At 60.2% G+C, this 21,482-nt stretch overlaps 1 protein-coding gene across 2 annotated transcripts; it reads left to right on the top strand.

Annotated features, from left to right (window-relative positions):
• The first annotated feature begins 454 nt into the window (after positions 1-454).
• On the top strand, positions 455-20,727 carry Nr5a1 (nuclear receptor subfamily 5 group A member 1). Of its 2 annotated transcripts, none has more exons than XM_048342391.1 (7): positions 455-505; positions 2,869-2,985; positions 3,102-3,243; positions 5,249-5,877; positions 12,850-12,969; positions 14,299-14,446; positions 19,725-20,727. In XM_048342391.1, the coding sequence occupies exons 2-7, from the start codon at positions 2,884-2,886 to the stop codon at positions 19,970-19,972; spliced, it is 1,389 nt and encodes a 462-aa protein (XP_048198348.1). In that variant the 5' UTR covers positions 455-505; positions 2,869-2,883; the 3' UTR covers positions 19,973-20,727. The 2 variants fall into 2 exon arrangements, with proteins under 2 accessions (XP_048198348.1, XP_048198337.1); XM_048342380.1 differs by lacking the exon at positions 455-505 and adding an exon at positions 2,320-2,599.
• The last annotated feature ends 755 nt before the right edge of the window (positions 20,728-21,482 follow it).

Below are 21,482 nucleotides of genomic sequence, written 5' to 3'. Positions count from 1 at the left end.
GAGAAACTGAGGCTCAGAAGGGCGTCTTGGCTGGCTTATTAGGCCGCAGATTCTGGGATTGGGGGGACGTGGGGGGGGGGGGCTGAGTTGGTCCCGGGGCCTGGTTTGGCAGGACCAGGCGTCAGCACTCCAGGAACCCAAGGCCTGGGGCAGGGGCTCAGAGAGAGGCTTGTCCCTGTGGGTGTTCCTGCGCACCAGGCCGGGGTTCCTCAGGGGCGGGTGGGGCCCCGCAGGTCTCCCCCCCCCCCCCGCCTCCCCCCCCTTCCCTCTGCCTCAGTTGCTTCATCTGGTAAACGAGAGGAGCCCGATTGGACGTCCTCAACCCACAGTGGCTCTGCCCATGGCGGCCTGGGGACCAAGTTGTCCTCTGGCTCTGTGACTCCGCCCTCCGCCCAGCGAGAGCTCCGTGGGGTGCAGGGGTGCCGCTCCCCTCCCCGCGCCACCCGCCCAGCTCCCGTTCTCCTGGCAGCGATTTGGTGCTCACCAGACCTTGGAATCTGGCGAGGTGGGCCGGCCGCGATCCCCCTTTCCGGGAGTGAAGAGGGGCTTTGCCCCACCAGGGTGTGCGCGGAGGGGGGGGGGGGGAGGGGCTGGGGAGCTCCGGGCACCGGCCCACTTCTCAGAAGGGGAAACTGAGGGCTGGAGAGGGTCCTGGGGCCCGAGGGAGGAAATGCGTCAGGCTCCACGCAGCGCCCAGGGTCTAGGCCGGGCTAGATCCCGCTTCCACGCCACCAAACGCCCCGCGGCCCCCGGTGGCCCCGGCCGGCCCTAGGCTGGGCGTGCGGACCGGAGCTGGCCGCCCTCCCCGCGGGCGCGCGTCCCTGGGGCCCCGCACCTGCCTGGATTCGGGGCGTTCGGGTTCCCCGGTTCCGCGCCTCCCTCACTCCCGGGCTTCGGTCGGGGCCTGGGGTGGGAAGAAGAGTGTCGGGGGTAAAGAGGGGAGCGGGCTGGGGAGGGCAGAGCGGGGGCTGTGGGGGTACGGGCTGGTGTGGGGGGGGGAGCAGGACGCGGGCTGGGGGACGCGGGCCGGGCTGTGGGAAGGGCGCGGGCTGGGGGGCGCGGGCCGGACTGGAGGGGGGACGCGGGCTGGGCTGGGGGTGGGAAGGGGGGCTCAGGCCGCGCCTCCGCCCCCGGGACACCAAACGCACCGCGACCGCGCGGCCCGAGCGGGCCCCGCGCGCAGGGCTACGGAGGGGCCCGGGTCCCAGGTGCGCCTCGAGCCGCCGTGGAGGAGGCGGGGTGGGGGGCGGGGAGGCGGGGTGCGCCGAGACCCCCGCCGCCAGGCCCGCGCCCCCGCCTCCCCGCCCCCGGCCCGAGCGGCCGTCATCGCGGGCGGGCGGGCGGGCGGGCGGCGCTGCGCCCGGGTGCGGCTCCTCGCCGGCGGCGGCGGCGCGGCCGGGCGGTGCGGGAGTCCGCGCGGGCGTGGGACGTGGGGTTCTGCTCGCAGGATCGGCCAGGTGGACGCTGGACGGGCCGCGCGCCTCCCTCCGTGGGACTCGGACTCTGCGCCCCGAGGTCGCCCCCGCCTGGGGTCCAGCCCCCCACCCCCACCCACCCCCCCGGGAGCCGCGCACTCTCCGCCCGCCCCAGGTCGCCGCGTCTCCCGCCCAGCCTGCGCCCGCCGTCCCCGCGGCACCCACGACACTGCTCTTCGCCCGACGTCTCGGTCTCGGCCGCGCGCCCCGGGGCCGTCGCTGCGCGGGCTTTGTCTCCCCGGGTTCCCGGCTCGGGCCCCGGGCCGCTCAGCACCGACTCTGCGGGGGGATCCCCCGCCTCGGAGCCCGGCCGCCGCCCGCGCCTCCCCGTCCCCGACCCTCGGGCTGGGCGCCTACGTCTCCCCAGGTTTTCTCTCAGTGTCTCCGCGGCGCTCTCGGCCTCGCTCTCTCCGGGTGTCCCTCGTCTGTCACCGTCTCTGACTCCTCACCCGCCGCTCCGAGTCTTCCCTTCGGGCCTCCTTCGCTCTGGCCTCGGATTCCGTCGCTTTCGTTCCCGGTCGTTTTCCTGTCCATCCGTGCGTCCATCTGTCTATGATCCATTTCCTATCCATCGATCACGCATCTATCCATCTACCGTTTATGCATTTATATAATCTATTTATCCACCCATCGCCTTTCCACCCATCACCCATTTATGTATCTGTCCATCTATCCACATATATGCCCATCTACCAATTTGTCTATCCATCCATCCATCTATCCATCCATCTATCTACCTATCTCTCTATCTCTCTCTCTATCATTCCACCCATCCATCCATCCACGCATCCACCCATCCATCATGTGTGAATCTCATCTTCCCAGGTGTTCTCAGGCGCTGCATCCGTGCGCCTCTGTCGCCCGCTTCTTTCTCCGTGGAGCAAGCGTCCGTCGGTCCGTCCGTCGCTCGCTCCCTCCCTTGCGGGGCTCACCGTCTCGGCCTCCCTCGTCCCCGTGGGTCCCCAGCACGCTCAGGCCCGCCGCGTTCCACTGCGCCCGGGATTCCCGGGTGTCTGTCTCCCCCGCGCCCAAGCCTAGCCTGTTTTCTCAGAATCGGGGTTGGGGTTTTTGTTGTTGTTGTTCTCAGACAAACGAATCCGGATGGAAGCGCATGGAATCTCGGGGTCCCGGATCGGGCGCGGCGGGAGTGGCGCGGGAGGACCCCGGAGGGCGGGAGGGCAGCGGCCTGGGGGACGCAGGAGACGCGGCCCGGGGCTGGGGAGGGGGGGGGGGTCGGGTCCGGCCAGGGAGCGCGCGCGCGAAGCGGGGGGGGGGGGACGACGGGGCCGAGTGGGGGGTCCCCCGGTCGCCAAGTGCGGGACGCGCGACGACAGGTCGGTGGGCTGCGGGTCGCCGTCGGCCCGCCGTGACCCGCCCCGCTCCTCCTCGGCAGGCGGACGCCGCGGGCATGGACTATTCGTACGACGAGGACCTAGACGAGCTGTGCCCAGTGTGTGGGGACAAGGTGTCGGGCTACCACTACGGGCTGCTCACGTGCGAGAGCTGCAAGGTGAGTGGGTCGAGGCGCGGGGGGGGTGTCTCGAGGTGCGGGGACCGGGCCACGGCGCGCCCCCCCCTGCTCCCCGCGCTGACCCGCCTCTGTCCCCCCCCCTCCCCACCCCGCAGGGCTTCTTCAAGCGCACGGTGCAGAACAACAAGCACTACACGTGCACCGAGAGCCAGAGCTGCAAGATCGACAAGACGCAGCGCAAGCGCTGTCCCTTCTGCCGCTTCCAGAAGTGCCTGACGGTGGGGATGCGCCTGGAAGGTGCGCGGGCCCCCACCCACCCCCGCCCCGGCCGTCCTGGGAAACCTGGGGGGTAGGGGTGGGGAGGGGGACGACTGGGAGAGGAGCTTCAGGGAAAGCAGCATTGGCCTTCTGGAAGTTTCTGGGGGCCCTGGCTATTGATTGGCCCCTCCGGGCATTCACTAAGGAGGATATGCCTGCCAGGGTCCGCTGAGGTGGGGTGGAGAAGCCCCTGAAGAGAGCAGAGCACCCCTCTCCCTCTCCCCCTCCCCCGTGAGGCGCTCCCCACCCCATAGATAGCCCACACCAACCACACCCGTAAGCCTTCAAAGTGTCTACTTCAAGTCCCAGTGCCACCTCTTGCAGGCTGGGGGACACTGGGCAAATTCCTTCACCTCTCTGCGCTACAGATCCCCATCTGGAAACAAAATGAGCTCCTAATAAGTAGTTCTTTTTCCTGTTCCTGGAGAGCGAGGATGAGGACCGAGGGAAAGACCGAGGGAAAGCCCGAGGTGCCTGGTATTGCTCAAATGCTCAGCAGATTGGCTGTTATTCGTTCCATACGCCCTGCTTTTGTGCATGTCACTGTCCAGCCAACCCTCTGTCTGTCCATCCATCTTTGGGGTTACTCAGCCGGTGAGATTCCCTCCTTTTTCTCAGCATCGAGGACTAAACTCGGGGCTTGTGTTTGAAATGCTCTACCACTTGCCTGGCTCCCAGACTTCCAATCCGGTTCTTAGCTTGGCTCTGAGAAAGCTGAGGAGTGAGGAACTGCCCCCAGAGGACCCAGGCCCATCTCTGAGCTGCCTTTTCATCCAGACAGGAGGGAGATAGTTCAGCCAGAGAGACCTCAGCTAGGGGAGGATGCAAGGAGACAGGCGTTCCCTCTACCCTCCGGCCCCGGCCCCAGCCGGGCTGTGCGCCCAGCAGGCAGCTGTTTGTAAAGTTTCTGAACAACCTAGAGGCCCCCAGAGGCTCTGAGAGCTGCAGACCACACATCCTGCCACCCATAGGAGCGAATCTGCAGCGGGAAGGGGACACTGTACTGACCCCAAAGCCTGTATGCCTAGTGCCAGTGGGGGGGGTGGGCGTGCGGAGAAGAGCTGGGGAGAGGGGAGCAGGACCCTGTAGACCAGAGGAACGGGGAAAGACAGGCCAGTGTAGGGCTCCGAAGTCATCATCTCACCGAGCACCGCCCACCGCTCCCAGTCTCTCCACCCCCTGCCTGCTCCCAGAGCCCTGGGTCCCGTCCTGCTCGAGCAGGGGCTGGGGCCACACTCCAGCTGCAGAGATGTACCTGTTGGGTCTGGCCGGTGACACGTTCTTGGCAGGCAGAGGAACATCTGGTCAGCAAGAGCGGCCCTCTTCCCCCTCCCCCCGCCCCCAGAGCCTCAGCCTGCCCCAAACGCAGTTCCACACTGGAAACCGGTGGGAGGGAGCCCCGATTATCCTGTAATAGAGGTTCAGTGGAATTGGGGAGTCAGCCCATACGTTGGACCCTGGCCATCCTGCCATGAGCAAAGCTGAGCAAAGTTTCCTTTACTGTCAACATCTCCTTGTCAAACCCAGAACCCAGAACCCAGAGCTGAGCTCCTAAGAGCTCTCAGCCTGGGGCGCTTGCGCATGATCCATTTAGCATGGGTAAGAATGGGCAGTGACTGGGAAGGATATTGAGGAGATTCTGCTGGGTAGACCCCAAAGTACATCCTGGAGGGGCTGACATTGAGGCTGCATCTTCAGCAAGCTCAGAGAAAGAAAAGGGGTTGAGAAAGAGGGAATACCAAAGGTAGGGTCGACAAGGAAGAAGTGCCAAGCAGAGAATAAGCAAGGTGGAAGGGACGCTTTGAGCAGGACCCTTAGCAGCTGAAACTGCTTTAAAACAAAACGGATTCCACCTGCGGGCATAGGGGCTAGGAGAGGGAACTGAGCAAGTGGGAGAGGCGGGGGTGACACAGTTTGGGGGGGGGGCAGGTAGGGTGCTATGGAAGGTGGCGTGAAGCCTGACCCTCTGTCCCCTTCCCCACAGCTGTGCGAGCTGACCGCATGCGTGGTGGCCGGAACAAGTTTGGGCCCATGTACAAACGAGATCGGGCTCTGAAGCAGCAGAAGAAGGCACAGATTCGGGCCAATGGCTTCAAGCTGGAGACGGGCCCCCCTATGGGGGTGCCACAACCCCCTCCTCCCCCTCCGGACTACATGCTGACTCCCAACCTGCATGCACCTGAGCCCAAGGGCCTGGCCTCTGGTCCAGCCACTGGGCCACTGGGTGATTTTGGAGCCCAAGCGCTGCCCATGGCTGTGCCAAGCACCCATGGGTCCTTGGCAGGCTACCTCTACCCTAACTTCTCTGGCCGCACTATCAAGTCCGAGTACCCAGAGCCTTATGCCAGTCCCCAACAGCAGCCGGGGCCGCCCTACGGCTATTCGGAGTCCTTCTCCGGGGGGCCCAGTGTGCCGGAGCTCATCCTGCAGCTGCTGCAGCTGGAGCCCGAGGAGGACCAGGTGCGGGCGCGCATCCTGGGCTGCCTGCAGGAACCTGCCAAAAGCCGTTCCGATCAGCCTGCTGCTTTTGGCCTCCTGTGCAGGATGGCGGACCAGACCTTCATCTCCATCGTGGACTGGGCCCGCAGGTGCATGGTGTTCAAGGAGCTGGAGGTGAGTCCCTCCTCCCAGCCCACCAGCCTCTGGCTCTGGGGTGCCTGTCCCCGCCCCCCACTCTCAACTGCTCAGGCCCCGACATCTGTCTCCCCATGGATGGGCTGCCCTAGTACTGTTACCTCTGCTCACTCCGGTTCCTTTTCCCTGTCTATTCTCTGGCTCCTACAACCTCTGCTTCTTTGAGCTCTCCCTCTGTCTCTTCCGGCGGTCTCCCTCCCAACCACTGCCTCCACACCTGCCTGTCTCTACAGCTCCACCAGTCTCTGGTTTGCTCTTGCTTTGGGCTCTGGTGGGCATCCTCCCTCCCCTGCCCTGAGACCTCAAAGCATGATTTGTCTTGTCTCCAAGGTTCCAGCCCATGTGGGGGAGGGCTTCAGCCCCCCCCAATCTTGGATATGGCAGAGGGGGGGCTCTGTGGGTCTGAGTTTGGCCTGTCCGTGGGCCCTATTTCCTAAAGAAAGTGAGCTTGCCACCCCTGCATCTCTTTTATATGACACCAATCCTGGGTGTGTGTCTGTGTGGGTTTGTACATGTGTACATGTCCTGGAGGAGGAGCGGGGTTGGGAATTCTCCGGCCTGATACCAGTCTAGCTAGATGGGACAGTCTTCTTCTATCTCCAGGACCAGCCTTATTATGGTGCTTGAGGCAGGAAAGCAACAGGAAAAATGGAGAACAGATGTAGGAAAGAACTTCCCAGTGTCTGGACGTCCATGGCTCACACCTGTAATCCCAGCTCCTCAGGAGGTGGAGATCTGAGGATGGCAGTTTGAAGCCAGCCCAGGCAGGAAAGTCTGTGAGACTCTTATCTCCCGTTAACCACCAGAAAACCAGAAATGGCAAGGTGGCCCAGAGCTTTGAGCAAAAAAGCTCAGGGATGGCACCCAGGTCTGCATTCAAGCCCCAGTCATCTCACTAGCGATGTGAGGCGCTTGAAACCTGGTAGCTGCCCCGTGCAATGCTCTGGTTAGCTAGAAAGCCGCTCTTGAGACCCAATCCTGGCCAAGGCCATCACTACCTGGCCCATGTTCAGTCCAAGTCTACTGTTTTCTCTTCTTCCCAGTTCAATCCCCTGGCTGTTGGGGCTGGCCGTAGCCTTGAGCAGCATTGTCTACTGATGCCACTTAGACCTGGGCTTCCTCTGAACCCGTGGCCAGATGGGCTGGGGGCACTGTCTCTGGCTGTGTAGCATGGAGAGATATCACAGGGTGCCTGGGGTCAGGCCTGGGAACCTCTAGGCGTCGACACTGGTGGTGGCTGTGCTTCTGCTGTGGAGTCCTGCCATGGCTGAGGGCTGGGGACAGGCCATGTCTCTCTCACAGGGGGGCTTCTCACCCCAGGCCCCTCACCCCCAGCCCTGTCCTTATTTTGGGAAGGGGTGTCTTAGGGAATGAGGGTTCCCAGACCTCTAGGTGGGCTTCCACCTTCCTTGGACACTTCCCATGAAGCCCCTGTGCAGAAGGGCGGGGCTGAGCATTCCCAGCCTCTCAGAACCCTGGGTCCAAGGGCAGGGCACTTCCTCTGGCTGCCTTCCTCGTCTCCCGGGGTTTCACGCAGGATGGGAAGGGCTTTTGTCCAATTTGCTGAGTGTTTTTTCCTGCTTCTGGCTTCTCTGGGGTCCATATCTTCCTGCTTCCCCTTCCCAGAAGTCCTGCACGGAGCCCAGGAATATGGGCCACAGTTACTGCCCCATAAGGGACCCTTGCAGATAAGCACCAGCCCGGGCCGCACAGGGCCTCCTGAGCGGTGGGGAGGTTCTTTCCACTGGCCCAATGGGCCCTGGGCTGGTGTCGGCAGAGACTGGTGTGAGGATCCAGAAAAGTGAGACATGCCAAATGGCCCTGTTCTCCCTTTGGCTCAACATCCAACTGCTCTCCTCCAGACAGACAGACAGAGGAAGGTTCTGGCTCTGAGAGAAGATTGGTGCCCTAGCTGGGCACCTACTGGATCCAGGAAGCTGCCAGGCTTGAGAAGACAGACACACATAGATAATACCAGTATACCATACCCAGGCTGTGTGAGCAGCGGGTGGGACCAGCGGGAGCACAAAGGGAGAACACAAAGCTAAGGAAGTCAGAGAAGATTCCCAGAAGCAAGCAGTAGGCACAGCATAGGTGAAAGCTCAGAAATGTGCAAAGGCCTCTGGGAATTCCAAGGGGTTCGATGGAGCAGGGCTAGAAAGGTTGGTGGGTCAGAGCAGAGAATGAGCCAGAAGTAGGTGCTTGGGCAGACACTCTGGAGAGCAAGCTGGAGAAGGATCTCAGCCCAGAGCCTGAGCCCTCCACAGAGGAGCCCATGACATCTTGCCCCTGCCTCCCCCTGGGAAAGGTAGGTGTGTGTGTAGGCCTCAACTGAGCTGTCGGGGACACCGGGGACTAGATGTGTATGATCACAGTCCTCGGTACTCTCTATGGGCTTTCTTCTTCCTCTGTCCCAGCATGAGTGTTTATCAGTCTCCATTTTCCCACTTCATACCGTCATAGCGAGTTGGGCCTGGCAGTACCACAGAAGTGAACGCCAGAATGACAAGAGTCCCGTTACCAGGTTCCACCTCTGCCCTTTTAGAGCTCAGTGACTTGGCTCCTCTGAGGCAAGTTTCCTCACCTGGAAGGTGGGAGGAATGGTGAGGATTTGGTGAGTGGGATGGGGAAGAATTCCTGGCAGGGCATGGCACACAGGAAGTTCCATTCGTGGGGTCAGCCCCTCCCTTCCTGCCTGCTCCTGCCTGCACTGTAACACTGGATCAACCCTGGCAGGCAGCAGCCGCCCCACCAGGAAGGGAACAGAGGAAGATACATTGTGTCTATGTGCCTCTGTTACCAGAAAGATGCCCTACTTTGTCCTGGGCTGGTGAAACAACTTGCTACCTTCAGCGTGGCAGAGGCTTATCTTCCTCTGCTGCTCAGTGGGGGCAGTGGCCTTCCCAGGAGCTCAGCCCTTATTAGGGAGGGGAAGTAAGGGCCCCCTAAAAACAGGTCTCACATCCGGTCACCATGGACATCCGCTCCAAGGCCTCGCTGGCTGCGGATCTAATTGCCCAGATAGATGATTTTGTGGAGGCCGCAGGAACCCTGTCAGCCCCCTCATTGCTCCACTCAGCCTGGCAAGGGCCATGGCCAGCCCAAGACATGTCAGCCACCAGAGTTACCGAGCCACTGGCCTTCAGCTGCCAGACCCTCAGACCCCAGGGGCTCCAGAGGAGCTTGCTGGGAGAGAGGTCAGCATAGCATCCATAAATACCCCTTCTCCAAGACAGGCTGCACAGTGTCAAGGCTCTGGGAAGATTTGTGGCAGGCCCAGCAGACAGGCCAGGCTGGTGAGGGTCCCTGGAGCCAGGACTGTAAATGTCCTTGTTCCCAGGGCAGCAGGGAGACCTGAGGGGAGTGGAGGAGGAAGCTGCAGCTTGGATTAAAGCAGGCTCTTACTCACCTCCTTTTTGATGGAGAGGGCTGGAAGCCACCACCCTCTGAGTTTTTTAAATTTTTTATTGTTATCGTAAAGGTGATGTACAGAGGGGTTACAGTTATGTAAGTCAGGCAAAGAGTACTTTTTTTTTTTTTTGGTCGGTTGTGGGGCTTGAACTCTGGGCCTGGGTGCTGTCCCTGAGCTCTTCAGCTTGAGGCTAGCGCTCTACCACTTGAGCCACAGCGCCACTTCCGGTTTTCTGGTGGTTCATTGGAGATAAGAGTCTCATGGACTTTCCTGCCCTGGCTGGCTTTGAACTGTGATCCTCAAATCTCAGCCTCCTGAGTAGCTAGGATTACAGGTGTGAGCCACGACACCCGATTTAAGAGTGCATTTCTTTTGGACAGTGTCACCCCTTCCTTCACTCTCTCTGTTTTTCCCTCCTGTCCCCACCCTCAAGTTGTACAGCTCATTTTCAACCGTGTCTAGGGAATATGACTGCTGTATTTGTTCACCCTTTGTCCCTCCATTTTTGTGCCACCCTTACCCTCCCAAAGACATCTAAATGAACTCACAAAGCAAAAAGAAAAACAACAAAGAAAAACAACCCTCTTGTTTCCATTTCCCGGAGTTCATTTTGATAAATATTATTTTCTGTAATCAGATGCATGTAGGTATTGTGCCTTTGTGTTCTTCTAAGAATATCCTTTTCTGAGTTCTTTCTTTTTAGTAAGGGGATGGAGGATGGTGAGAATCAATGTGTCTGTCCCCAGGAAGAAGTGAGGGTCTGACAGGAAAGCTTGCCTAGTGTTGTGTGTGTGTGTGGGGGGGGGGAGGGGGTAGAAGCCTGGCCCGCTCCGCAGAGCCCATGGCTGCTAATGAGCTGTGTTCTATGTCTTCTCCCATTGCACAGAACAGCAAGTCAGGACTGAGAGGTGCTTGTGGCTGGGTGGGCACTTGAACCTAGGCCTGGGCATCAAGGGCTGTCCTGCCCCAGGGCTGTGGTCTGGGTATACTTGGCTCTAGGGCTGGGCCAGGCAAGGTCACTGTGACCCCCCTCTGCCTGCTGTCCCAGGCTCCGCCCGCTTATCTCCTCACTCGCTTCTTATCGCTTTTCCCACCACCCCCACCCCGTCCTTTCAATCTGGGCACAAGGGTATCTGCTCCTCCTGCAGGGAGTGGGTGGCCTGAGCCCAGCCCGCACAGGCACAGCCTCTGCCTGAGGCAGCCACAGTGGGTCTGAGTTTTCCTTGCCTCTACTGTGACCCTGTGTGGGGACCTCCCACCCAGGACCCCCTAGATGAGCTCAGTAGGGGCATCTGGGCAGGGTTCGCTGCCCGGTGTCCCTTAGGCAAGCCTGTGCACTTGTCTGTACCTCAGGCATAGGTCACTTGGGCAGGGCTGTGTGTCCTGGCTCCTTGCAAAGCATCATGGGAAAGGCAGCTCCTACCCAGGGCTGAGGTTAGGGCTTGGTGAGGTCTGAGACTGGATGTTTGTTCTAGCAGTGGAAGGGTGGGGGCTCCAGGGCCAGGGAAGGTGAGAGTTCTTAACCTAGAGATGAGATGAGACGAGCGAGAATGCTCCTCCATCCTCCCTGAGCAGAATGGGTGCAGCCTTTCCTTCCTGCTTACCTGCCGTCTGGGGCTGGGGCCGGGGGTGACCATGGCGGAGGAGCTGTGCAGGGACCAGCCACTGGCTTTCCTCTTGGTCCTCCTCCCGCCTTCTTCTGAGAAAGCCCCAGAGAGGAGGGAGGAGGCTTCCAGCCTCTAGAAGAGAGTGTTGTTTCCTAGACCCAGGACAGGACCCCTCTGATTGCCATGGGGTTTGGGGAGGGGGCAGAGGTCTGCCGGCGGAGAGGAGCAGAGATACTCTGACACCACCCTGCTTTCTAATTCCCGCCCCAGTACCAGGGAAGAAAGGCACCCAGAGTGGAGAATGAGGGCACCTAGGGGTAGAGGAGGCTGAGTGGAGAAGGTTAAGAACTCCTAGGGGAGTCTTGATGGCTGGGGGCAGGGGACAGGTCTTTTTTTGTACTTAGTGGTAAGGAGCACGAATGTGGACCCAGACAGAGCGGTATGACCTTGGGGAGGTGTCTTTTCTTCAGAAAGTGGTCCAACTGCCCCAGCCTCACCGGGCACAACGGTGGTGACCATGGTTCCTGTTCCTCACAGGGTGGGGCTGGGTTCTTTCGGCACTGTGGAATCCTAGGAGGACTCAGGGTCTATGGTTGTTCCAAATACACAGCAGGGCTAAGTTTGTCCCCATCGGGACTGTGGACCAGAAGTGCCCACCATAACCTTGGCTCAGTCAACCTCTGGGTGACCCCTGAAGAGTCTCCGTCCTGTGTAGACTCTTCACCTGAAGATGGCTCTGGGCCAGAGGTTCCCTGGCTCCAGGTCTCCATGGCTTGGATGACAAAATGTATCATCCTTGCCATAAAAAAAAAACACCATGAGGAGGATTACAAATTTTAAGACAAGCTGGGCACTGGTGGCTCATGCCTGTAACCCTAGCTACTCAAGAGGCTGAGATCTGAGGATCACAGTTTGAAGCCAACAGGGGCAGGAAAGTCCATGAGACTCTTACCTCTAATTAACCACCAGCAAAGAGGAAGTGGCTCAAAGTGGTAGAGTGCTAGCCTTGACTGAAAAAGCTCAGGGATAGTGCCCAGATCCTGAGTTCAAGCCCCAGGACCAAAACAAAAAACAGAACAAAAAACCCACAATCACATCTCCCTGTCCCCCAAAGGACAACAAGCAGGGACCATTTGGTCTGCACTCCAAGTACACAGCGTGAGGGTCAGAATGTGCCTGTGTTACTTCAGACCTGAGACCCCTGTTGTCCTGCTTACCTCCTTCTATGTCTTCAGGCCATGTAGCCCCCCTGTCTTCTCATGGGTCCCAAAGTTCTGCAGAAGGCCCTGTGGAACTCCCTGCTGCTCCTTACTACTTGCTCCCATGGCTCCTTGCTATTAATTGGTTGGCTAGGGCCAATGGGGTTCAGTGTTAAAATGACTGGCAAGCATTTTGGGTACTCCTCTGTGTGTGTGTGTGTCTGTGTGTGTGTGTGTGTGTGTGTGTACCTATACTGGGGCTTGAGCTCACAACCTTGCACTTTTGCTTGTCTTTGTTCTCTCAGGACTGATGCTCTACCACTTGAGCCACAGCTCTGCTTCTGTCATTTTGCTGATTCATTCCAGATAAGAGTTTCATGGGCTTTCCTGCCCAGACTGGCTTCAAATTTGTGATCCTCTCAGATCTCAGCCTCCTGAGTAGCTAGGATTACAGGCGTGAGCCGTGAGCACCTGGCCTTTTACAAACAATGTGTATTTTCTGTGTTTAACATATGCCAGACCCTCTCCCAAGCAGCCCTGGTTCCTTTCCTTCCTAGGAGAGCCAGAAGGGAGGTGCACAGGACGACTGTGGAGTTGTGTGGCAGGTCGCACATGTATGAGAGACAGGGCTGAGGCTCTGTTGGAGCCTCTCACGAGGCCCAGGCCTCACACCCACAGGGAATTGAAGGCTGAGAGGCGCCCAGCCACACCCTCCCATGGCTCTTTCCTGCAGGTGGCTGACCAGATGTCCCTGCTCCAGAACTGTTGGAGCGAGCTGCTGGTGTTTGACCACATCTACCGCCAGATCCAGTATGGCAAGGAGGGCAGCATCCTGCTGGTCACCGGGCAGGAGGTGAGCGCCCGCTCTCCCTGCCCTGGCCCTGGCTTCCAGTCCTTCCCTCAGCTCAGGGACCATCCCCTGGCCCCAGCGGGGTGGGAGGGAGCCAGGCCTGGGGGGACAGCGCCAGAGAGTGGGGTGGGCAGGGCAGCTCTTGTGAGAGGTGGCAGAAAAAGAAGTCAGAGTTGGTCAGCTAGTTCCAGAGGAGGGCTGCAGGTGGGGTGTGGTGGGAGCCGGGGCTCTGAGGGAGACCAGGGGGGCCGGAGGAGGGAAGAGATGAAGCCGAGGCACTGCTAGGAGCTGGGGAGTAAGCCAGGCCTTGTAGGCTCTGAATCCTGAATGAATGAATGAATGAATGAATGAATGAATGGCCTCAGAGCCAAAATGTGGACCCACCTCAAACAGAGCATATGGAATAACAGGCGTGGGGATGGGGGGAGGGAGGGGGAGGGGGAAGGAACTCTGGGAAACCGAGTGGGAGCTGCTGGGGGAGAAACAGGAGGAGACAGTCTTTGAGAAGGCAGGTGGAGGGCGCAGAATGGTGGGCCCGGAGCAAGGAAGGGAGGCTCCCTGGGCAGAGGAGGAGGAGGTACAGTTGGGGTTAGGGGATGGAGATCTCTTCTGCCTTGTGGCACAAGTGTGACCCTGGGCTTGATTGGGGCAGAGACTGAGGCTCTCGGGCCTTGTGTTCATCCTCGGGCCTCAGGTCATTGGGAGCAGAGAACAGGAGTGACTTTGGGACCCAGGCACAGACAAATGCAGGGAGTTTGTGAACTGACTGTCCTGTGGGACCAAGTCTCTGTGGCCCCAGAAGCGCCCGGGACGCAGACGCAGGCCTGTGACATCTTGTGTGCAGATCTCTGCTCGCACTGGGGCGCGTGGGTGTCTGTCCTGACTGTCACCATGGGCAATGGGCACACGTGCAGAACTTCGAGTGCCCATGGAAGGGCGTGTGCGGGTGTGGGCACGCAGGTGTCCGTGTGGATGTGGGGGGTGGGCATGTGGCCACATGGTACACGCACGGGAGGCCTCACCGTCCCCCCCCCCATCGTCCCTGAGGGGTACTGCTGCTCTGGCTGCACACGAGCTATGCATCCATTCATCCGTCCTTCAGGCCTGACGGAGGCTCTTTGTGTGTGAAGGACCCTTCAGCCTGGTGGCCGGCCCACTGCCACCCAGGAGAGCTGGCACGGGGGCCTGGAAGATTGTGGGGTTCTGAGCAGAAGCTGTCTGCGCCCAACTCAGAGGCAAAGCTGGGCTCCCCTGACCCCCCGAGGCCTGGTGGGCGCCTCCCGCCCAGGCGCATGGCCGTTCCTCTCACCCCTGCCCTGCTCCGCTCTGCAGGTGGAGCTGAGCACCGTGGCCGCCCAGGCCGGCTCCCTGCTGCACAACCTGGTGCTGCGGGCGCAGGAGCTGGTACTGCAGCTGCACGCGCTGCAGCTCGACCGCCAGGAGTTTGTCTGCCTCAAGTTCCTCATCCTCTTCAGCCTGGGTGAGTGAGCACAGGGGCCGGGTGGGGGTGTGTGTGTGTGTGTGTGGAGAGTCTCGCTGTGGCTCAAGTGGGGTCTGCAGGCTGAGGAACGGACCCTGAAAACGGGGCCACAGGCCTAGCAGGCTTGTTGCTCAGTTATAAAGTCCCAAGGTGATGTCCGAGACTTGGCCTTCGTGCACGCGGACCCCACAGAGAACCTGGGGAGCTCCTGGGTGATCATTGTAGATACGTGTCCCTCCTCACCCAGCAGTGGACGAGAAAGCGCGGTCTGAGTTTAGACGCCTTCGTCCATTCGCTCATGCCTTCTTCAAACCTTCAATGTGCATCTGCCTGGCACAAGGGGTTCCCCACCCCCAGGGGGGGAGGTGAGCTGCTTAGGAGAGTGTCACAGGGCTGCGGAGACAGGTAGTTGTGACAGGTGTGAAGAAGGAAGAGAAATCAGGGAAGCAGCCCACTAGCTCTCCTCCCTCCTGAGTCCCGAGTCTTCCTCACAATGGCCTGTCCTCCTGGAGCTCTTGATCGGGGCGGGGGGGGGGGGGGGTTAGGGACAGAGTTGGAGATGGATCAAGGAATCTGGGAACGAGCAAGTAAAAAGGCTTCCTGGAGGAGGGACGTGTGAGCGAGGTCTTAGAGGATGAGCAGGAGTTCTCTGGATGGGTGAATCTTGTAGCAGAGGGGCAGCTATGGGATGGAAAGGTGGAGTCCAGATGATCGGGGAGGGGGCAGGGTGGAAATGCTGTCTTGGTGGCAGTTGGCACTATAGCCACAATGTGGCAAGATGTCTCCAAGGGAGTATGTGTGGGAGGTGTTGGGGAGCAGAAGGGAGCTAGTTAGCGCTGGGACTGTGGGCTGGGTCTCTTGGGTGGTGGCGGAGGGGAGGGTCTTGGGTAGCTTAGGAGCTGCCATGGAGCTTAGGGGAGGGTCCTGGGAAGAGAGGGTCCTCCAGGCCTCCCTGTGCTTTGCTTGGGTGCCCTGAAGGGCTCTTCCCTCCATGGGGGGTAGATGAGCCCAGCCCTCTTCCTCGAGCCAGGCTGTGCGTTCCCCCAGCAAACTTCCATCTCACTCTGCAGACAAGGCGGCCAAGGGGCTGGAGAGCTGGGGCTTGGCTGGGGGAAGCCATGCATGCAAACACATGTGCATGTATGAATGCATGTGTGTGCATGTGTAGGTGCTCACATGGGGGTGTCCCAGCCAGGATGGAACCCCCAAAGGAAGGGATGAACCACCAGGATTCCAGTTCTAGCCTGGCTGGCTTTGTGTGCTTCAGCCTCTGTTTCCCCAAGTGTAAAAGGACTGCCATCAGCTTATCAGTTCATGAGAGAATTTGCACTGCCTGACCTCTCTGACGGGTGCCATCATCATCCTTAGCCTCATGAACAAATGAGCAAGCTAATGCATGAATGAACTTTGTGCCGTCAGGAGTGTAGGGGTGGGTGAGTTGGGGAGCCCCAGCCTAGCAGGCCAGAGATCTAGTGAGGTTGGGGCTGCCAGGGGAGGAGGAAGAGGAAGAGAGCAGTGTGAGGCTTCCTTCCCTGGGAGGTTTGGGGTGCTTCCCGCTGGGGAGGGTCCGGAACCATCCAGTGCAGCCACCCTGGGGACGTTGGGGGGCGCTTCTCTGATGTGGTGCATCCCAGCTTGCGCTTGCAGTCTGAGCAGTTTTCTGGGAACAAAGGAAGCAGTGTGAAAAGCCTCCTGGACTGAGGAAAGTTAGAGGGAGAGAACGGGGAATCGTGCGAGTCCAGGCAGCTGGAGAGGGCAGGGAGGGGGTGCACAGAGGCTGAGCTGTGAAACCGGGCAGGGCGCACCTCGACCTTTCCTTGGGAAGGATTTGATGCCGCAAGTAACATGACTCCATTTGCACCTTCAAGGTGAGATGTGGGGCTGGGGTGACTGGAGCTACCTGAGTGCAGAATAGAGGGTTCCCCCTGCCCACCCACCCCCAAGTCATGAGAAACTAGGAGAGGGATGGCTACTCGCCTGCAGACTTTGAGGCCACACACACTGGGGGATCACCCCGGGCAGCATCCCCCGAGTTGGACAGCCTGAACTTGGGCAGTGACAGTTCCCCCACCCACCCCACCCACGCCTCTCCACGCCTCCCTCTTGCCTGCCTCCACAGAAGGGTGCCATTTGGCGTCTAAATAGCGTCTCAGGCTGCTGGAGGCAGGTAAGGAGGTTTAATTAAAATTAGTGCCTCTCTCCTGGCAATCGCGGTGTTTATGAAGATGGGCCCGGCAGGCATTGTTCCACCGAGGACTTAATCGAAGCTTAATGGATTGACCTAACATTCGATTTCCTGATTCGCATTGAGGCGCGGCGGCAGCATTCCCTTAAGCGTTTGCAATTTACCCAGTGCTCTGCGGCAACAAAAGGCGGCCTGAATAGCAGCGCCACTCGAGGGGCCATTGTGCACGGGGGCGCCTGCCTGAGTCACCGCTATTGGGACAACATTCTTTATGCCTCGCTGGAATGAAAGGATTATTCAAATATTCAATTAAACCGTGAAAAGGGGGCTTTTCTGAGATCCTGGGGGCCCCAGACTCGCAGAGCTAGCGGCTGCTCCCCGGGTGGGGCGCCATCTCCCGCCCCTCCCGCCTCCGGAGCGAGCCCAGTGGGCGGCCCCGCCCCGCCACCGTGGGCATGGCTCCGGGCCCAGTTCTGGTGGCACACACCGTTTTGCCCCCATTTTGCAGATGATAGCACACTGAGGCTCAGAGAGGGAAGCGACTTGCCCAGGGTCAGCTAGCTGGCTGGGGAGCCGGGTTGGGAAGCCCTGACACATTACAGGGGGTGTCTCCAGGCTTGCTGGCCCCCTGCTTTTATAAGTCTGTGAGATGGGGCTCTGTCAGCTTGTGCTCTTTAGAGACTAGGGGCTGTGGGGAGCTGTGTCCCATGTGAGATCTCAGGGCGTCAGCTCTGAAGCTCAGGGTGGCCTCTCTGGGGGAAACTGAGGATCCTGTGGGGCTTTTGGAATGACACTTTTTTTTTTTTTTGGTCAGCTGTGGGGCTTGAACTCTGGGCTTGGGCTCTGTCCCTCAGCTCTTCAGCTCAAGGCTAGTGCTCTACCACTTGAGCCACAGTGCCACTCCCCGTAGGGCTTTTGGTTGCCTTCCTAGGTTGGACAGAATAAGAAGTATGTCTGTCTCCCAGACCCCGCTGGGAATGTGACCCACCCAGGTTCCTTAGCCTGCTCTCTCGCCATGGAAGGCCCACACACCTGGCTTTGAACCCAGGCTCTGGTGTCTTTGGCTTTGATCCTGGAGGGTCCACTACTTGAGCTGGGAGGGGAGGACTTCCGGGAGACGGGCTGTCTGTCTCTCAGAGCTGTCTTCGCTCTGCCCCCCCCCCCCCCGGCACCCTGGGCCATGGCTGAAGACAGGAGAATAGTAAATCCCAGTAAAGCCCGCACCCTGGTGCTCCCAACCCTTCCCACCCTGCAGCGTCAGAGCCGCCCACTCTTTCCTCGGCACCCCTTTTACTGCTGAGTGGCCTTGAGCTGGTCTCTCTCCTTCCCTGGACTCCCCGCCTCCTATGGTGAATTGTCACACTTCCCTAGCCCTGGGGATGGTAGCGGGGTGAGGCAGGTGGGACAGGATCGGGATGTGCGGACAGATTGGGACAGAGATGGACAAGAGATGACCATTGCTTCTGGGAAGCCAGCTGGTTGGGGTGACTTCCTGTGGCCTTTGAACGGGTCTGGAGCAGGCTAGGCTGAGAGCTAGCCGGCTCTGTGCTGTGGGGTAGCTGGTCCACTGCACTCTAGGGGTCCAAGGTAGGAAAGACTAGGGACTGTGTCTCTAGACAAGAGGAACTTCTTTCTCATTGGCACAAAGGTGTCCGAGAAGCCGATGGCAGCCCCAGGAAGGTGCGGGAGAACATGACCTTGGGCTCACGCACTTGGAGTTGGCAGGGCCGGGGGTGGAGGGTAGTCCTCTGCCACCAGATCCTGCCATACGCTCTGGGCCGGGCTCGGGTTTCCCTAAATCCAGCTATAGACAACACAGGGCTCAGCAGGCGCGCGGAGGGCTCAGGGTTGCCAGGAGAGCCGAGCTTCCCGGCGCAGGCCGTGTTAGAGGGATTACGGGGCCAAGGGCTGTGCGCGCCCCGCACCCCCGCAGCCGCAGGGCCGGGCGGTGGCGCGGACGGACGAGATGACCATCTTGTGAGCCGCTGCAAAGCACAGCCTCGGGGACACCTGGCGAGGCTTTGGGGATTGCCAGCTGATTCCGCGATTCCTGCCGCTGACCCCGAGCCAGGGGCAGAGCGCCATGAGGAGACGCGGAGGGGAGCGTGGGGGGGATGGGCAGAGGGCATGGATGACACCCCTCACCCCGCGCCCACAGGGGGGGGGGGCGTGCTGCTCCACCAAGAGCTGTCCTCCCCCCTCGCTCAGGGAGCCCTTCCTCACACCCCACGGGGTTCTCCCTGCCATTGCTCTGGGGCCGGCTTCTTGCTTTTCCTTCCTTCTATTTTGCAGCACCAGGAATGGACCCGGGGGCTCTAGCTCCTGCCAGGCTAGCCTGGCCCCAGCCCCATTTTAAATTTATATAAACGGATTCATCCAGCAGACCTCCCCCATCGCCCCTCCCATTGCTTGCCTCCCACCCAGCCTGGCTTTGAACTTCAGTCCATTCGTTCTGTTCTGCCACTGCATTGCTGTGTCGTGAGCCCAGCCAGAAAGAGAGAGAGAGAGACAGGCAGAGAGAGAGAGAGAGAGAGAGAGAGAGAGAGAGAGAGAGAGAGAGAGAGAGCACACCCAGGGTGCTACGCTTCTGCCCCGGTGCGTGTGGCTCACTGGAAGGGGCCACCTGTGTTTGGCAGGGTGGCGCTGCTGGTGACAAGGATGATGGTGTCAGAATGGCTTTGACCGCGATAACCAGAAGGGGGCTGGTGTTGGCCCTGGCCTGGGTGCAGGGGTGCAGGGATGGCCAGGCTCCCCCAGGGGGCTCCAGAACCCTCCAGACCCCTCACATGGGCGCGGCCGCCTCCTGGGGACCGCATTCACTCCACTTGACAGAGGCAAGCGGTGCTGGAAACCGCTCAGCCTGGGAGGCACCCGGGTGCTGGTGACTGCCAGTGTCCGTTTCAGCCACGGCAGTGGATGAGCATGGACGGGCACGGGGACCGGGGGGTGCCTGTGGCCGGGGGCGGTGGTGGGGAAGGCGGGTGGGAGGCGAGGGGAGGCATCGTGGCGGCGTCCCCATGGCTTTGGGTGAGCCTTGGGACCAGCCCCGGTGCCGATCGGGTCGAGCGGGTGACCACCGGTCTCCTGTTGCAGATGTCAAGTTCCTAAGCAACCACAGCCTGGTGAAGGATGCCCAGGAGAAGGCCAACGCGGCTCTGCTCGATTACACCCTGTGCCACTACCCGCACTGCGCGGACAAATTCCAGCAGCTGCTGCTGTGCCTGGTGGAGGTGCGGGCCCTGAGCGTGCAGGCCAAGGAGTACCTGTACCACAAGCACCTCGGCAACGAGATGCCCCGCAACAACCTGCTCATCGAGATGCTGCAGGGCAGGCAGACTTGAGCCCGGCCCCGGGCAGTGCACAGGGGCACCGCCAGCATGCCGTGCAGGCTCCTTTCAGTAGGTGACCCCAGAGCCCTGTCCCCAGGCCCCTGCCCCTGCGCTCTGGAGCTATGTTTGGGTGGTGGTGAGGATGGGCAAGGCAGTACTCTCTAGCCCCTGGCACTTGCCTACCTCTCACAGTGCCCCAAAGAGGAGGCGGCTGACCACCCGACTCCCCCCTGTGCTCCCAGTGTCTCCCCTGGTCTGGGAGGACATTCTGGATTCCTTGGTGGGCCTTGCTGTCCTTTGGGTCAGAGGTCATCCCTTCCCCCTCTCCTGGGATCAGAAGCAGGAGGAAGGCGAGCGGGCCTCGCAGGGAGAAGAGAGGGGTCTGCAGTGTTTCTCCGCAGAGGAGAGGGAAGTTTTCTGAGTAAATTAAGGATGACTGAGTTTGCTGAATTTGGTGGTGGTGGTGGGGTTGTTGGCCCTAGAGGAAACTGGGAGACCAGTTAGGCAGAAAGACCTCTCCCCAACCCTCCACCATCTGACCTGTGCATGGAGACCTCTGATCTATTTCCAGGAAAGGACGTTGCTACAACCCCCCTCTCCCCACACCGCACGGGAGGGAAAGTTTGGTACAATCAGCATTCCAGCCCCCCTCCCCCTTGGCCAGCTGGGCTGGTACTAAGCTGCAAGGCTATAGATTTGTTTCTCCATCTCCTAAACACTTCTGGAAAGGCGTATGTCCATGAGGAGAGCCGGGAGCTGATGGAGGACCGAGCTGGGGTACGGCCATTGCACCAAATACAGGCCCAGGCTTCCTCCCTCCCATCTCACCTTCCAAGTGCTCCCTTGGGTGCCAGGCCATTTCTTCTGAGCCCTGTCTTGCTCCCGAAAAAAAAGCGATTGCTTGTCCTCTGCCCTCTTCCCCAGGTGAGCTGCAGGAGGGGCCTCGAGTGCTCACGGGTGGGTTATGGGGTAGTGTTGACCAACCCTTTCTCTCATGGCCCACTCGCGTTGGGCCTCCTGCCGCCGCCCCAGAAGCCGGCCTCAGCTCCCTGGCTGCTGTCCTGTGTCTTGAAGGTTACTCTCTGGGGAGAAGCTTTGGCTGTTCTCTGCCCCGCTGGACACTCCCTGTCGCTTTCCTGTCACCATTGCAACTTGCGCTAGGCCGGCCCGGCTACATGAGCTGGGCGTCCCTGCTTTTTAATTTTTAAAAACTTTTTTTTTTTTGCTTCCCTGACTCAGTCTCCCCTCCTGCTCCTGCCAGGGCCAGGGACCCACAGCCCCGAAACATGAAGTGCCCTTATGGATCTCCCAGCCCCCCTGCATCCCTGGAATAAATTTTGCAATTAGTTTACAGATAACTGGCTGATTTGCCTTCTGGGGCCCAAGCAGGAACTCTGGGATGGGTTGGGTGGGGGGGACAGGGTAGGGGCGGGCAATTCCCTGGGCTCTGAACTCTGAGGGGGGGGGGTAGGAGGGCTAGAGAACAGGGTGCGGGGACACCGGGCACGACATTGGGCTTCAG

The sequence above is a fragment of the Perognathus longimembris genome, chromosome 1 (genome assembly GCF_023159225.1).
Source record: "Perognathus longimembris pacificus isolate PPM17 chromosome 1, ASM2315922v1, whole genome shotgun sequence".
Classification (NCBI taxonomy): Eukaryota; Metazoa; Chordata; class Mammalia; order Rodentia; family Heteromyidae; genus Perognathus; species Perognathus longimembris.
Note: the sequence above shows the minus strand (reverse complement) of the source record. Positions and strands in the feature narration are given on the sequence as shown.